Source organism: Onychostoma macrolepis, chromosome 12, assembly GCF_012432095.1.
Source record: "Onychostoma macrolepis isolate SWU-2019 chromosome 12, ASM1243209v1, whole genome shotgun sequence".
NCBI lineage: Eukaryota > Metazoa > Chordata > Actinopteri > Cypriniformes > Cyprinidae > Onychostoma > Onychostoma macrolepis.
The window spans coordinates 13,906,338-13,922,788 of NC_081166.1; the positions used below are offsets into that span (position 1 = coordinate 13,906,338).

The 16,451-nt window shown below is 35.3% G+C and overlaps 3 protein-coding genes across 3 annotated transcripts; 1 reads left to right on the forward strand and 2 right to left on the reverse strand.

Annotated features, from left to right (window-relative positions):
* Positions 1–483: 483 nt before the first annotated feature.
* On the reverse strand, positions 484–9,551 carry pigf (phosphatidylinositol glycan anchor biosynthesis, class F). Its single transcript, XM_058793573.1, has 6 exons — positions 9,352–9,551; positions 8,527–8,776; positions 8,347–8,438; positions 8,153–8,269; positions 5,478–5,586; positions 484–621 (listed from the first exon to the last, which is right to left on the reverse strand). Exons 2-6 carry the CDS (start codon positions 8,752–8,754, stop codon positions 508–510), a joined length of 660 nt encoding a protein of 219 aa, XP_058649556.1. The 5' UTR covers positions 8,755–8,776; positions 9,352–9,551; the 3' UTR covers positions 484–507.
* A 192-nt stretch (positions 9,552–9,743) lies between these two features.
* On the forward strand, positions 9,744–11,906 carry cript (cysteine-rich PDZ-binding protein). The gene is made up of 5 exons (XM_058794668.1): positions 9,744–9,876; positions 10,188–10,253; positions 10,362–10,416; positions 10,519–10,622; positions 10,720–11,906. The coding sequence occupies exons 1-5, from the start codon at positions 9,861–9,863 to the stop codon at positions 10,782–10,784; spliced, it is 306 nt and encodes a 101-aa protein (XP_058650651.1). The 5' UTR covers positions 9,744–9,860; the 3' UTR covers positions 10,785–11,906.
* gch2 (GTP cyclohydrolase 2) lies at positions 11,802–16,169 on the reverse strand. Its single transcript, XM_058794666.1, has 6 exons — positions 15,589–16,169; positions 14,556–14,665; positions 14,268–14,323; positions 13,645–13,676; positions 12,855–12,939; positions 11,802–12,629 (listed from the first exon to the last, which is right to left on the reverse strand). Exons 1-6 carry the CDS (start codon positions 15,893–15,895, stop codon positions 12,497–12,499), a joined length of 723 nt encoding a protein of 240 aa, XP_058650649.1. The 5' UTR covers positions 15,896–16,169; the 3' UTR covers positions 11,802–12,496.
* Between the last annotated feature and the right edge of the window lie 282 nt (positions 16,170–16,451).

Below are 16,451 nucleotides of genomic sequence, written 5' to 3' on the forward strand. Positions count from 1 at the left end.
TGATTTATTGAACATACAAGCACAGAGAACAGACACCCTTTCTAATGACTAAAAACAATCGAACTGTATTTCCGTGTCTGGCTTGGCAAGCACGAGTTCATTTGAGAGATGAAACCCAGACAAGCCTAAACAGCACAACCAAACCCATCGGCCATTTACAGAAGTAAGACTTTCTTCAAAAAGGGAAACTCCGCATCTCAATTTGGGTTGCAAAACACTTGCTTTTTACAAAATGTCTCAAGTCGGTACTGACTTTATTTACAGGAAGAACGAGAGGAATGATCTTAGAAATATACTGCCATTAGGAGCATACAACAAATTAAATATCTATTCTACAAAAAGCAAACACAGAAATTACAGATTTTTTTGTTATTGTTGTAAATGGGACCTCAGAGTCAGGCAGCATTTCTTAGAGCACGTACTGGGACAGACAGTCGTTTTATGACTCCAGCCTGGATCTATTTCTCTCTCAGTTCCTGGTGGCCTGTGATTGTGTCCCCCTTTTCCTCACTTGAGCTTGTAGGTGAGTTGTTTGCGATGCCAGTGGATCCAGACAGGAGCAGCGAGGAGGCCAGTCAGAAATCCAGTAATTGCCCCAAGGGTACAGGAGATGGGCCAAACCTGGATATAAGAGCCAGAAAATGAAGATTTTGAAGGAGCACAAGTGACTGACTGCAAATTCTACAGAATCACTGTGGTGTTTTACCAACCAAATTTTCTATTTGAGACTGCTTTATTCCTCTTTCTTTTTTTAACGTAGAGTTTTGAGTGTTATGTATTGGTGGCCTTGCCTCTCAGGTGTGTGCCGACTGCTTTGCATTTAGAATTTTTGCTTCATATGATCAAAGTGATTTCAAATGTTATTTTTTTTTTATGAATTTCTTGCAGTCCATGCAAATATGTGAAGTGGTCTTTAAAGCTTCCAGCACATTGTGAGCAACAAAAAAAGCCTTTATAAATAGCAGATATATGGAATGCAAATCTAAAAATTAAAAGGCACAATGGTTTTATGGGAGTACATAATTAATATGAAAACTTGCTGTTGATGCCCAATGCGCAGTGGATAAACAAAATGTAAATTTAATGACTTGCCTCAATCTTTACTGAGTACAAAACAGGTTTTTCTAAATTTTTGCCTTTTTTTATTTAGTCTTGTTTCATATAGATTTGAATGCCTTATTTCAGTCTTGCACATAAAAAATTAAAATATGCAATTATTTTTCTGTTATATTAAGAAAAATAATTCTTATTATACCAATTCATGACACAAAAATGTATGATACCGTTCAAAAGTTTGGGGTCAGTAAGAATGTTTTGAAAAACATTTCTTGTGCTTACCAAGTCTGCATTTTTATTTGATCAAAAATATGGTAAAAACACATGTAATATTATTGCAATAATTATTATTTAAAATAAAGGTTTTATATTTTAAGTGTAATTTATTTCTGTGATGGCAATGCTGAATTTTCAGCATCATCACTCCAGTCTTCAGTGTCACATGATCCTTCAGAAATCATTCTAATATGCTGATTTGGTGCAACATTTCTTATCAATGCTGAAAATAGTTTAGCTTTTTAAAAAAAATTTTTATTTTTTTTGTGGAAAGCAAATTTTTTTGTGATCCTTTACATCGGGGATACTCAAATCTGGCTCGCGAGATCCACTTTCCTGCAGAGTTTAGCTCTAACCCTAATCAAACACACAGATTTGAGGATCACTGCTTTACATCAAAGTAAGTTCAAAATAATAGCACATATTTAAAATATAATGTACTTGTCAGATTTGATCAATGCCATGCATAATTTCTTTTATTAAAATAATAATAATGACCCTAAACTTTTGAATATAAATATATATACAGTCATGGCCACAAATATCGGCACCCTTGGTAAATATGATCAAAGAAGGCTGTGAAAATTAATCTGCATTGTTAATCCTTTTGATCTTTTATTTGAAAAATTCACAAAAATCTAACCTTTCATTGGATTATAGGAATTTAAAATGGGGAGAAATAAACGTTTTTCAGCTCTACGTTCAGCTCTAAATTTTCTCCTATAATGCCTGATGAGAACACCTGAAAAGAGATCAGAGACCATTGCTTCGTCCAGAATCACTCCAGACTCTTTAGATTCACAGCTCCATGTTGGTGCTTCTTCTCTTCAGTTCACCACTCATTTTCTGCAGGGTTCAGGTCAGAGGACTGGAATGGCCAGCAGAAGCTTGGTTTTGTGCTCAGTCACCCATTTTTGTGTTGTTTTTGAGGTTTGTGTTTGGATTATTGTCCGGTTGGAAGATCCAAACATGGCCCATTATAAGATTTCTAACAGAGTCAGTCACTTATTGATTTTTTTATCTGTTGGTATTTGATAGAATCCATGATGCCACATGTCTAAACAAGATGTCCAGGACCTCCAGCAGAAATATCAAAAATCAAAATACACCAAAAACATAAAAAATACAGCAGTTTTTTGTACAATTTCATTGTACACATGGGGTACTTTTATCCCCGTGTTCACCAAACCCATCTTGAGTGTTTGCTGCTAAAAAGCTCATTTTTTAGTTTCATCTGACCATAGAAGCCAGTCCCATTTGAAGTTCCAGTCGTGTCTGATAACTGAATATGCTGGAATTTGTTTTTGGATGAGCTAGGATAATTTTTCTTGAAACCCTCCCAAACAACGCGGTGATGTAGGAGCTGTTTTGACCTTTTTTTTTTTTAAAGGTTTTCTGACCCTGAGACTCAACTATTTTCTGCAATTCTCCAGCTGTGGTCCTTGGAGAGTATTTAGCCACTCAAACTCTCCTTCTCACCGTGCATTGGGACAATATAGATATACGTCCTCTTCCAGGCAGTTTCTTAACATTTTATGTTGATTGGAAATTCTCTAGCTCTTTTCTTAAAGCCACTTCACTAATTTGTGAAGCTCAATTATCTTTTGCTGCACATCAGAAATATATTCTTTGTTTTTTCTCATTGTGATGGATGATTAAGGGAATTTGGGCTTTGTTTTCCCTCCTATTTATATTTCTGTGAAACAGGAAGCCATGGCTGGATAATTTCATGTTCATAATCACCCTGGAGAGCTCAAAATTGTGAATATGAATGGGAATATACTTCAGAAATATTTTATTCATAAGAATTTCTAGGGGTGCCAATAATTGTGTCCAACGTGTATTTGAGAAAAACGTTTATTTCATAATGATGTTTCTCCCCATTTTAAATTCTTATCCAATGAAAGGTTAGATTTTTGTGAATTATTTTAATAAAAGATCAAAAGGATTAACAATGCAGATTAATTTTCACAGCCGCCTTTGATGATATTTACCAAGGGTGCCGATATTTGACCAAGGGTGCCATGACTGTATATATATAGAGAGAGAGAGATCAGCACTAATTTCTGTCTGTATTGTACAGAGAATGAGAGTTCTACACTTCATACTTGATCTCTGACTGACTGAAAATTTGTCTCTCAGAATTAAAAAAAAAAAGTAGTCAGCAAAATTGATTATTCAATTATCTCAAGACCATAATATGGGCTGCAATATTTCAAGAGTGTCATGGCAATTAGAAGGAGAGAGTCTGTGTGAGTCACTCCTCTCTTCCATTCTGAACCACCCCAGAGTTCCTCGTAAGTTCACACTCCCATCATCATGTGTTGAGGAATCACTGTACGGCAGCCTCTCTCCCCTCCCTACAGCCTCCTCTCTCCCATAATGAATCGGGCTCATCTCTCTGCTCTCGTCTAGACATCTGTGTGTAGACAGCGTGTCAAAAAGCACACATGGGAGACTTCAGTGTGACATTTTGAGGGCAAAATGAGGGCAAACACTGGCCTCTGATCAATGTCTCTGTACAACACATGAATAATTGAAGTACCAGTGCAGTCTTTCTATGCTTTGAGAACATTACATTTTTCATGAAGATTGGTTCATTCCCAACAAAACCTGTCTATGACTATCCTACATGATTTATTGGTTGAGAGGATGTGTATATTGTCTAAAAGGGCTTTTAGTGTTAACTACACATCAGTTGTTTTCTATTTGACAATGATCCCTAGTATAATGATTTCTTTATATTTGTTCATATTTTGAAAAGTCTCTTATGCTGATCAAGCCTGCATTTATTTGATCACAAAACCGTAATCTTGTGAAATATTATTCTAATTTAAAATAACTCTTATGCATTTTAATATATAATTTATTCCCGTGATGGCAAAGTTGAATTTTCACCAGTCATTACACCAATCTTCAGTGTCACATGATCCTTGCAGAAATCATTTTGATATGCTGATTTGGAGCTCAGATATTATCAATTATTATTGGTGCTCAATTATTAATAATGGTTCTGATTATTATCGGTGTTGAAAACTATTTTTTCTGCTTAATATTTTTGGGGAAACAATGATACCTTTGTAATCAGAATTCTGATGAATAGAAAGAACTGCATAAATTTGTAATGGAAATCTAATGTTTAGTATGATTTCTGAGTTATGTGACACTGTCTAGAGTAATGATACTGAAAATTCAGCTTTGCCATCACAGGAATAAATTACATTTCAAAATATATTATATTCGAAAAAAAGTTATTTATTTTAAATTGTAAAAATGTTTCACAGTATTACTGTTTTACTGTATTTTGATTAAATAAATTCAGCCTTGGTGAGCATAAGAGATGTCTTTCAAAAATACTATTGAATAAAATTTTTAAAAAAAGAGTCCTGGTGAGAAAAAAAAAAAAAATATATATATATATATATATATATATATATATTTTTTCTAAAGCAACATTGGACCCCACTGGCTTTCATTATATGGCCATAAACAGAGCATTAAAATCTCCTTTTGTTTTGTGCATTAGAAAAATCACAGGTTTTTCAATGAGAATGAGTAAATTAATTTGAATTTTTGGTAAACTATCCCTTTTTAAGAAGCATAATAACTAGGCTTGATGGACAAAAATAGATGATTTTTTTTTTTTTTGCAAACCGAGAAGAATGAATTTGAATAAATATATATAAAATGTTATAAATAGAGAGCACAAACATAAAACTAAAAGTTAAACAAAAACCAAAATATTTATACAAAGCAATTTCTCTGGCATGTTCCTCCTTTCTGAGGTCTAATGCAGAATAAGAGCAAGAGCTCTGAAACAAGGAACCTTCTACTGAAAATCTGCTGCCACGGTAGAAATCTGCTCTTCACTGAGCATAACTATGGAACTAACCAATGCTCTCATTAAGCAACACAGTTTTGAGAGGCTTCTTTTGCTTTACTAAAGAAATCATAGGGGGAAAGACAGAAGAAATGCATTGGTATGCGCTACAGGCCAGACTCAAACCTGCATCACCCAACTGAGCACCACATCTCAATGAGCCAGAAGCATGTGCGTTAACTGCTAATTTATATTTCTATTGAAATGACTAGAATTTCTGAGAGCAGTTGGCATTGCGATATTGCAATAGTGTAACAACACTAACCTGCCAGGGTCTGTCCCAGTCGAGAGGAATAGGGAAAGCTCCCAGCCAGGCCCCAATCACACTACAGCCAGTGGTAATCTGAAGAGAGGTGTCCCACACTGACATCGCCCTGAAAATCACACATGCTTAACAATAACATCATAACATTGCTGATAACAAATTAACATGAACAAAATACAACCAGTGCTCTTGAATACAGAAAATGAACCATATCAAAAGAAGCAGTGCTCATATAAACGTACACTGCCATTCAAACGTTTGGGGTCAGTGATTTTTTTTTTTTTTTTAAAGAAATCTATACTTTTATTCAGCAAGGATGCATTTAATTGACCAAAAGTGACAGCAAAGACTTTTATATTCTGCTCTTCTTTTGAACTTTCTATTCATCAAAATATCTTGAAAAAGGTATCATGGTTTCCACAAAAATAGTAAACAGCACAGCTGTTTTTAACACTATTATAATAATAAGAAATGTTTTTGATCACCATATCCTCATATTAGAGTAATACCTGAAGGATTATGTGAGATTTTCCATTACAGGAATACACAACATTTTAAAATATCCAAAAGGAAAACAGTTATTTTATATTGAAATAATATTTAATAACATTATACCACTTTTCTGTTTTTTGATCAAATACAGTGCATCTCAAAAAATTTGAATATCGTGAAAGAGTTCTTTTTTTTTTATTGTAACTTATTTCAAAAAGTGAAACTTTCATATATTCTAGATTCATTACATGTAAAGTAAAACATTTCAAAAGTTTTTTCAAAAGCATACAGCACATGAAAGTCAAAAATCAGTTTCTCAAAATATGATAATATTTACATTTGAGCTTCATTAAATGGCCATCCCTACAGTATAAATTTGGAGTATCTCTTGTTCTTTGAAACCACAATGATGGGGAACACTGGTGACTTGGCAGTGGTCCAGAAGACAATCATTGACACTCTCCACAAAGAGGGTAAGTCACAGAAGGTCATTACTGAAAGGGGTGGCTGTTCACAGAGTGCTCTATCAAAGCATATTAAAAGCAAAATTGACTGGAAGGTAGAAACTGGGCAGGAAAAGGTGCACAAGCAACAGGGATGACTGCAAGCTTGAGAATACCGTCAAGCAAAGCCGATTAAAACACTTAAGAGAGCTTCACAAGGAGTGGACTGTAGCTGGAGTCCTCTTTTCAGATAAAAGTAAATTTTGCATTTCATTTGGAAATCAAGGTCTGGAGTCTGGAGGAAGACTGGAGAGGCACAGAATCCAAGCTGCTTGAAGCTCAGTGTGAAGTTTCCGAAGTCAGTGATGATTTTGGGTGATGTCTGCTGATGTTGGTCCATTGTGTTTTATCAAGTCCAAAGTCAATGCAGCCGTCTCCATCTGCTGACAAGCTTTATGGAAATGCTGACTTCCTTTTCCAGCAGGACTTTAGCACCTGCCCACAGTGCCAAAACCACTTCCAAGCGGTTTGCTGACCATGATATTACTGTGCTTGATTGGCCAGCCAGCATGCCTGACCTGAACCCCATATGGAATCTATGGGATATTTTCAAGAGAAAGATGAGAAACAGTGGATCCAACAATACAGAGGAGCTGAAGGCTCAACAGTGGCTCAGCAGTGCCACAGGCTGATCGCTTCCATGCCACACCTCACTGATGCTGGCAAATCCTTTTTTTTATTGATCTTAGGAAATATTCTCATATTTTGAGATACTGGATTTTTGACTTTCATGAGCTGTAAGCTGTAATCATCAAAATTAAAACAAAAAAACTTTTGAAATGTTTTACTTTACATGTAATGAATGCAGAATATATGAACGTTTCACTTTTTGAAATAACTTACAATAAAAACATTTTAAAAACTTTTTCCACGTCACGATACTCTAATTTTTAAGATGCACCTGTATATGCAGCCTTGGCGAGCATATGAGACTTCTTTCAGAAACATACTTTCTTACTGACACCAAACTTTTGAATGGTAGTGTATATAAACATTATATTAGTAAAAACCAAACTGTATGTAGGGTATTAAACATGAGGCTGGTATACAGTGCAATGATGTAGTATACAAGAGGACTATGAATGTTCGATGAAAACAGCTACGCATTTACATTCGAGAGCCAAATTTTCTGCAGTGCTTAAGCAGAGATACTGCAGCTGTACAAACAACACTGAATCTCTGACTATCATACCATTGGAAAATCACTAAATGATAGTCCAAACATTCTGTGGTCTTGTTTCAAAACACTTAAGTTAGTTTGAAGTTAATTTAAGCTAAAATGATTCATACAGAGATGCTTTAGGGATTATATTATTTAAATGGTGATACACTCAGAAAACAAGACCCAGCTCAGGCCCCACCCTACACCGATGGAGAGAAGAAAAAAAACGGATTTGATCTGAGTCTGAGAGCATTAAGCCACACTTAACTCCAGTTAGTCATATATGGGGATTTGAGCATTGCAATTGTCATTTCAAAATGGTTTTGCTTCATCTATTCCAGATATAAGGTGTTCATCCTACAATAATCCCTTGTATGTGAAATTCTATGAGAACTGGTGCTCACATTCATCAAAGTTGGACAAGGTCTCCATCTAGTGGATTACAAAACTCTTCCACATCAGAAAGGGAGGAGGAAATAATTCAAGTGGTTCATGTAGAGAGTTTATCCTGCACTTACCCATCTCTGCTGAAAACTCGGATCCAAGCCTGTACATTAGGACCCAGGATACAGAGACATCTCAATGTAGTGAGTGTGGACAGCAGCACGGCCAGAGAAAATGTCTCCAGAGCTGACCTACAATGTGAGGTATGACTTATACATTGGTGTTTTACATTTTGGAACAACAAATAAACAAACAAACACATACTTACTCAAGCAAAGGTGCTCCGTACAGTACCACCACAGTATGAAAAAAGAGGCATGACAGTAGAAAGTACAGACAGGATTTGAACAATCTGTTGAGCTGTCAAAGAAATAACAAATGAAACTCAAATTATGAAGGGCAACGATTATTTTTGCGTATCATTGGAAAATATTTTGCGCATCTCTACCTTGTAGCTCAGTGTGTTCTTCTTTGTTGGTGGGCTGATGCCAAGAAGCCAAAACACTGCAATGTTGACCACAACAACAGATCCAGCTACACAATACAGCCAAACCATGTGGGTCCCGTAAACAGAGAAGTTTTCCACAAAGACAGCAGGCATCACAGTTGCCATGAAGATGGAGGAGGCAATAATGGCATGAGCTGATGCCATGCCCCTGATCTCAACATCCCACATTATGGAGGTTAAATGGCGGTACCTGATAAAAGTACAATGACAGTAAATCAATCCCTGCTGAAAAAACCAATAGAACCCTGCCCAAAACACAACAGAAAATGTAATGGTTTTAATGGTTATAATGGGAATTGTATTGGTTTTAATGGAAACTATAATGGTGTCTGCTGGTATGTGATGGATTCTATTGGTGGGATGTTAAATCCTATTGGAAAAATGCCCAAAACACACTACAAAAGGGAATTTTGCAATGGTTTTACTGGAAAAAGCTAATGGTTTATAATGGTATTTTAATGGAAACCATTAGAATTTCTGTTTTGGTTTCTATTGAGCTTCTGTTGTTTGTTTGTTTTGTTTAGCAGGGATAGGATAAATAAACAATTCCAAAAGAAAAGTTGCGTGTCTTATATGAAAATAATTTCATATAAGGTCAAAGAAAGGACACAAAACACCCAAAAGAAAAGAACCCAACGTAATAATGAGACTGGCAATCTCCGGTTATGAAAATAAAGGCAAAGGAAACTATATTGCACACAGCTAAAATAAGTGATTAATTTAACGATTAATTCAATTTACTTTGAAGTAACGTTAAAGACTTACCAATTGAGTGGTGTGCCTAGTTAAAGTTTATATCCACAAATAAAAATTCCTAAACTAATACTTTACCAGATTCATCGAGCACTTAAATATGTACAAATTACAATCGTACCCTTTCTAACCCGAATGCCATAAGACTACAAATAAATGTAAAATTCGAACAATTTATTTACAAAACATGCCTGCCGTGTACTTCCGGTACAATGAAGTCACCAACAATCAATCTCATCTAAACAACACATAATAAAAGATTAATAATAAAACTATTTAAAAATTATTATTTGTATTAGTAGTAGTAGTAGTATCCACTGTTGATGCACACAATTTTTAGTTTCTCGCTAAATACAACCAAAGACTATAGACTTTGATACAACTGAGTAGTATTTGTTAGGACTTTTATTTTGACAATGCATCATTATGCGTCTCAAGACTAAGCAGTGTTTCTAGCTTCGTTTTATAACAACTGAGAACTATCTAGACGTGTTAGCTAAGATTTTCTAACACATTTGAAGATGGTTTGCGAGAAGTGTAAGTAGTTACGTTATAAATCATATTGTATATATCAAAGGGTTATTTGTTTTACACCAATGTGTCTACGCCATTAATATTGCAGTTCGTATACAATAATTCAATAGCTTTGGCTCGCTAGCAAGATCAGCGAGAGAAACAACAACACAGTGTGCTATAAATATAAACGTCGCTTGTAGTTTTTCTCTCTCTCTCTCTCTACGATGTTAAACATTAATATGCCGTGTATTCGGAAGTCAATCAAACATGAAATGTGTGTGCTGTCGGACTTTTGTGAATTAACGTTAGGTTTGTTTTGATGGCCTCCGCAGGCGAGAAGAAGCTGGGGCGAGTCATCACGCCTGATACCTGGAAAGATGGGGCTAGAAACACAACAGGTAATCGTTTTAAAGATTAATTAACGTTTTATGTCTATTACCCTTTTATATATTTGTATTCATGCTTCGTCATTACTGAATACTAACCTGAAAACCGTTGTATTACAGAGAGTGGTGGTCGAAAGCTTAATGAAAATAAAATGCTGACATCAAAAAAAGCCAGGTTTGTTACTTGGAATTTTATGCTTCACCATCATAGTCTTGTAGCACATTTATATTTGTAAGTTATAGTAGTGTAATAACAACGTGTGTACAATTTTGACAGGTTTGATCCTTATGGGAAATCTGGATTTGCCACATGCAGAATATGCAAAAGCTCTGTCCATCAGTCTGGTTCACATTACTGTCAGGGATGTGCTTACAAAAAAGGTGAGATGGATCGCAAGGGAATGCTTAGGTGCTCTTTTGTTTCTGTCACGCGACACATCTGTATGTTCTCACCACCCCTCTTTTTCTGCTTTTACAGGAATTTGTGCCATGTGTGGGAAGAAGGTTCTTGACACCAAGAACTACAAACAAACCTCAGTTTGATATATTATTGGTTGATGGAGATTCGCCTGAGATTCGATGAGAAGGGGATGTCTGTGTTGACTCTTCTTAGTGTTGAGAATGATCACTTGAGTTCACAAAAGAGTTTAGTTTGCGGCAAAAGGAGTGCACTAGTTTATGACTGTATTTATATAAAATATGTCAGTGGTATTTTTCTCTCACTAAACAACCTTAGAGCAATATATTGGCTTGTACTGTTTGGATAATGTAGATGCTTTGAGTACATTTGCTGGAAAACATGTTTTGAAAATGTTCTTATTCATTTGGAACCTTTTTTTTTTAGGAAATAATTTATCATTTTTAATACTACCGAACATGATGACAGTGGTTAAGGCCTTTTAATTAAAATAAGTTCTCTTCATGGCAATTTATTGCCCTTTTTTACTTATTTAGCCGTTAGACCGTACTAAATTCTAGACTTTGATTTTTAAATGTTACCTCTTCCCACAGTGAAAAAAAATATATGTATATATCTATCTTGTTCAAAGTGATATTTCCTCTACTGTTTTCAAGGCAGAATCTAATGTAAATATGAGACAAATAGACCGTGACATACCAGTATAAGACCGCTACAAGTTCAGTGTACAGTGATGTTTTTAGTAATCTGTTTCCACTTCATATTCTTCTGCCACTGGTTCTTTTCGTCAACGCTGTTCCAGATTTTTTTCTGGAGATCTGTTGTTTCCTTTTTTTAGTGATCATCTGGAATTTCATTTCTCTTGGACCCATATAATTGTATTATAATAGGGTTTTTAGAAAGTAATTTTTGTGGGTCCTCTTACAGTATGTGTGTTTTTTCCCATGTTTTAAGTGCGAGAAGTCACAACATAGCAATACTTAGATTCTGTATAATATAATTTCCTTAATACAAATTAAATGAAGATTTCTTCGGGACACCTATTACAACGTGTGACTGTTTTTACATCTGTAAATATTTATTGAAAAATAAAACATTTTGCAGAAATAATTTATTTGCATAAAAAAGCAAAGACAAATGCATCTCATAATGGTGCTTTATTGTTGCAGTTGGCATAGTTGACATTTGTTTTGATTTCTTACACAATTCAGTTCTATATATTATGTAATAAAGTGACAATATCCTAATGGCAATGTTGTTTATTTCTAACCATATATAATTACCATTATGCCACACAGTAATGTCACAAGAAACCTTTCATTGACTTATATAACTAAAATTATTCATCATGTTTGCTTATGACCTCTTAAATATGATATCTAATCAGAATATATGACAAAAATGTATTTCTTTTAAAGTTATATACAAATTAGTTCTAGTATCTTCATTTTGTAAAACGTCATAAGGTTAGACAAGTGTCTGAGGCAATATGTTAATTTAGTAATTGTTTATAAGTAAGATAATAGAAATATCAGTTTTAAGGCAGCTGTGTGAATGTTTGGCCATTCAGTGTTAGTTTCTCAAAGGCTTTTTCTCAAAACAAGTAGTTCATGAAACACTGATCCTTTGATATTCACATTTTCTATATGCAATATATGCAAACAGTGAAGACCCCTGAGTTTCAGCGGTAGGCTGAGTCTCAGTAGCTGGTGGAAAAATCTACAACTCTGGCTCAGTGAGATTCTCTTAGCACCATGGTTTTCAAATGTAGAGAATATTCATTGACCTGTTTGGCTGTAAACACACTGATGGAGTTGGAGCAGGGATGGAAGTGTGATCACTGTCCACCTTTGGTCAGGGCCAGGAACTCTTCTCGAGCTTTTGGATCCTCTCTGAACACACCCAGCATGGCGCTGGTCACAGTACGACTGTTCATCTTCTGCACTCCACGCATGACCATACACATGTGACTGCAACAACAAACGTCCATTCAGACCACAAATAACATTTGAAATACAAATTTTCATGCGTATTATTGTAGAAATAATTCATCAACCATGACAGCCACTGTAAGAAGCAGCTGAATGACTGTACTGTATTCTGAGCTTTAAAGTTACATGAAATCTAATCGCATTGACCTGTTTTAAGAAACATGGGTTTATGAAATGATTGTGTTTTATCTTTCAAATACTTACGCTGCCTCAATGACAACTGCCACACCGACGGGCTGCAAGGCCTCAGAGATTGCCATTGCTATTTGCTTTGTTAGGCGCTCTTGGACTGTAATAAACAAAATTAACAGTAAAACGCTGAAGAAACAACGAATGTGAGGTGCAGCATGGATTCAACAGTAAATTCTGAGGCTGAGACTGAGAGATGCTAATGCCGAAAATAGATGTTATACAGGACTACGTATAACGTTACTATATAAGTAACACTAGCAATTCTACTGTTTAAAAAGTTAAGGGTATGTAAGATTTTCAATGTTTAAAAAAAATCCTCTAACCTACTTTAATTTTAAACCATTTATTGTTCAAAAAATATAAAAAGTGATATTGTAAAATTCCTGAATTCAATTCAAATAAACAATTCAATTCAAGTAATTTATTCCGATGTTTGCAATGCATAATTTTGCAGAGATCATTCAGAACTCATTCTAATATGCTGATTTGGTGATCAATAAATATGTTTTACTATTATCAATGTTGAAAACAGTTGTGCTGCTTAATATTTTTCTAGAAACCATGATGATTATTTTTTATGATTCTTTGATGAATATAAAGGAAATTGATTTGCATTTATTTGAAATAGAAATCTTTTGTAACATTACAAATGTCACTTTTGATCAATGTAATGCATCCTTGCTGAATAAAAGTATTAATTTCTTTAAAAATATATAAATAACTCTACCCTGTTTTTTGAACATTAATATAGGTCTATCTCCCTTTTTAGATATCTAAATAATAAGACAGTTGTGATAGTTACCTTGCAGTCTGCGACTGTAGATTTCAACAATCCTAAGAGGGACAAAAATTCACAGCACGTACGTTAAAAAAAAACACTTATCAAAAAACCAATTCAATAAGTAGCTATTTCCTTCCCAAAGAATGACAATATATATTGTATAAAACTATATATTTAAATGGTAAACATTCTAGACAATTTTGTGATAAGATATCAATGATAGATATCATAATATATATCAATGGGACTGATGAATGGTGTCTCATGAAGTTTGGTTTATTTTACTCAGGCAAAGGAAACACCAGGCTGCACATGATATTTTGTGAGGATTGCAATGTTAATGGTTCCCACAACCACCCCACAGTGGAGGTGGGAGTTGAGGGGGATTTCCTCAGCGCCAGAAGTCAGCTAGTCTGGCGTTTTTCAGATGGGACAGGATACTGTGCCTGGCTTTCGATCTAAGCCTCAAGTGAATGGGCTGTGATAACAGAAGAACTCAGCCACTTGTAACTAATACATTCTCTTTTTCAGACCCACTCTGATGTGAGAACAAGGCCATTTACCGTCCGTCTGAGACTGGCACACTAAATTGTCTGTGTGTGTGTGTGTGTGTGTGTGTGTGTGTTTGCAAGTTGTATACTCACCTCGCAAGTTTACTGAGGCCAACAACCTTTTTACTTGGCAGATATCCTATGTGAACCTACGGATTAATTAACATAAAAACATGTATTTCTTATGCACTACAGCTCATTGAAAAGAACCCATTGACCTCCCAGCAAGCAACACTCTCCCAGGCCCAGACAAATGTATGCGTCAATGATTCCTTACAACCCATGAAACCACCTTGCCTAGCTGTGCAACATCAAGCATAACATAAACTGAATGGCTAAAAGCATCTTTCATTGACTTTATCAGCAGATATTGAGACATACCTTGCCAAAAAATGGTACTAGATGATGTTCACAAAGTGAAAACATGTCAATATCTTTCACAATAACTAGCTCCTCATGGTCTTCATCAAAGATGGCATCATTAAGGACATCTGTGGAATAAGAAAAACAAATATACAAAAGTTAATTACTTAACACAATTCTGATGGGGTTTACACAAAATAAAAATATGAAAGGGTTTATAAGAGAACTTTGAAAACAATATGCATTAAAAGCTTTCTCATAAATCAGGTCAGTTCAGGAGAAAGTGTGATTAGTTTAAGTAGCCCTTCACACCAATCAGACTATTGAAGCTGGTGCTTTCAGCAACTGTTGCAGACTAATTGAGCAATTCCAGAATGAAGTATAAGTAGGCTATTTTATGCAATACCTCACCAACATAGTGGAATTGTCAAACACACCGTGGGTAAAATTATTTTTAGTATTATGTGACTGCCCAAACTGGATCAAATGCCTGGATCAGAATGATGTGATCATAATTATGGCTACATTCATACCCATAAATGTAACTTATAAAACCCAGTTTGGCGATGAGGTAAGAACTATTGAGAACTAAAAATACTCAGTGGAAAAAAATCAAGTCTGAAGGGATTAATAAAATAAACAGTGAAACTATATATTAAAACTTAGAAAGAAAGAAAATTTCTCGCGCAACATAACTTTATACACAGTCAGCTAAAGACGTTTTAAACAAAGCACAAAAGTAGCATATTATGTGGTGTATTTGTGTTTTATAAAGCTATAATAAAGAAATAAACAGTAGAGTATAAGAAGAGTAATAGCTCATAAGCGAGCTATAAAAAATAAAAAGTAGCCTATCCTAGCTGGAAGTGTTCAAGCAGCGCTGTTGCTATTGTAACCTGCTCCGGTTAAACTGATTTCTGTTGACTAACTTGTAATTTCCTACTAAAACGTTGTTTGAAACCCCAATATTTAAAACAAAATACCAAAAATCAGGTGAAATTGTATAATGTAATTATTTTCTGCATAATAATAACAATAGCCTAATACTTACCGAAGATGGTCTCGTGGTAGCCTTTGGTCAGGAACTGCATTGCCTTCGCAGCACGGAGCGGGGTTTTGAGGAGCCCCTGCCGGTCGGTGTTTTCTCCCAGACCTCGCAGGATGGTTGTGTACGCCGCCTCCAGAGCAGGTAACCGCGACTCATCCTCTGCCTCTTTCCGGGATGTCTCGTTTTTGTGCTGGACAGCGACTTTTTTCGAATCGACTGTCAGCTCGCTAAAGCCGTTGCGGCAGAGATACTCTGTGACAATTTTGCCATTGCACAAACCTTTCAATTCTGCCGCCTTTTGGTATTCCATTGAATGTACTTTAAATGACTAATTAAAAGAGAATAAATTTGTAATAGGCTATTATTGTTTATTTAAAAGTACAGTCGTAAAGCAAACAGATGTAGCCTATATTATTTCAGAACTGCAACCGTTTCCCAGGTAGGATATTGATCGTCGTAGTGCTTCTGAGTTCAGTTGCAGTCTAAGTCTCTCCCACTCAGCGTGGCATTTATAGGAGCCCTCCACTATCACTGTGTCCAATTGAACACGTCGGTATTTAGTTTGAGCACGCGCTCTATTGGTGTTTTACACATGTAACACCCTTTTTATGGGGTATAATTGAATAATGCGTTACAGTCATGCAAACGGCGGAAACTGATTCGTGATTTGCTAGTCTGAATGTAAAGGCACAAATGGGCGTCAAACTTCTGAGCATATGACCTCACGTGCTCACACATAAGCTATCCACATAAGCTGCATTAGACGTCAAATTCTTGGAAAGTTTTAAATAATAGCCTAATAACTAGACTTGATGTTGTTGTTAGTGTTGTTGTGAAATATAAATGCAAAGAATTCTATTCATTTG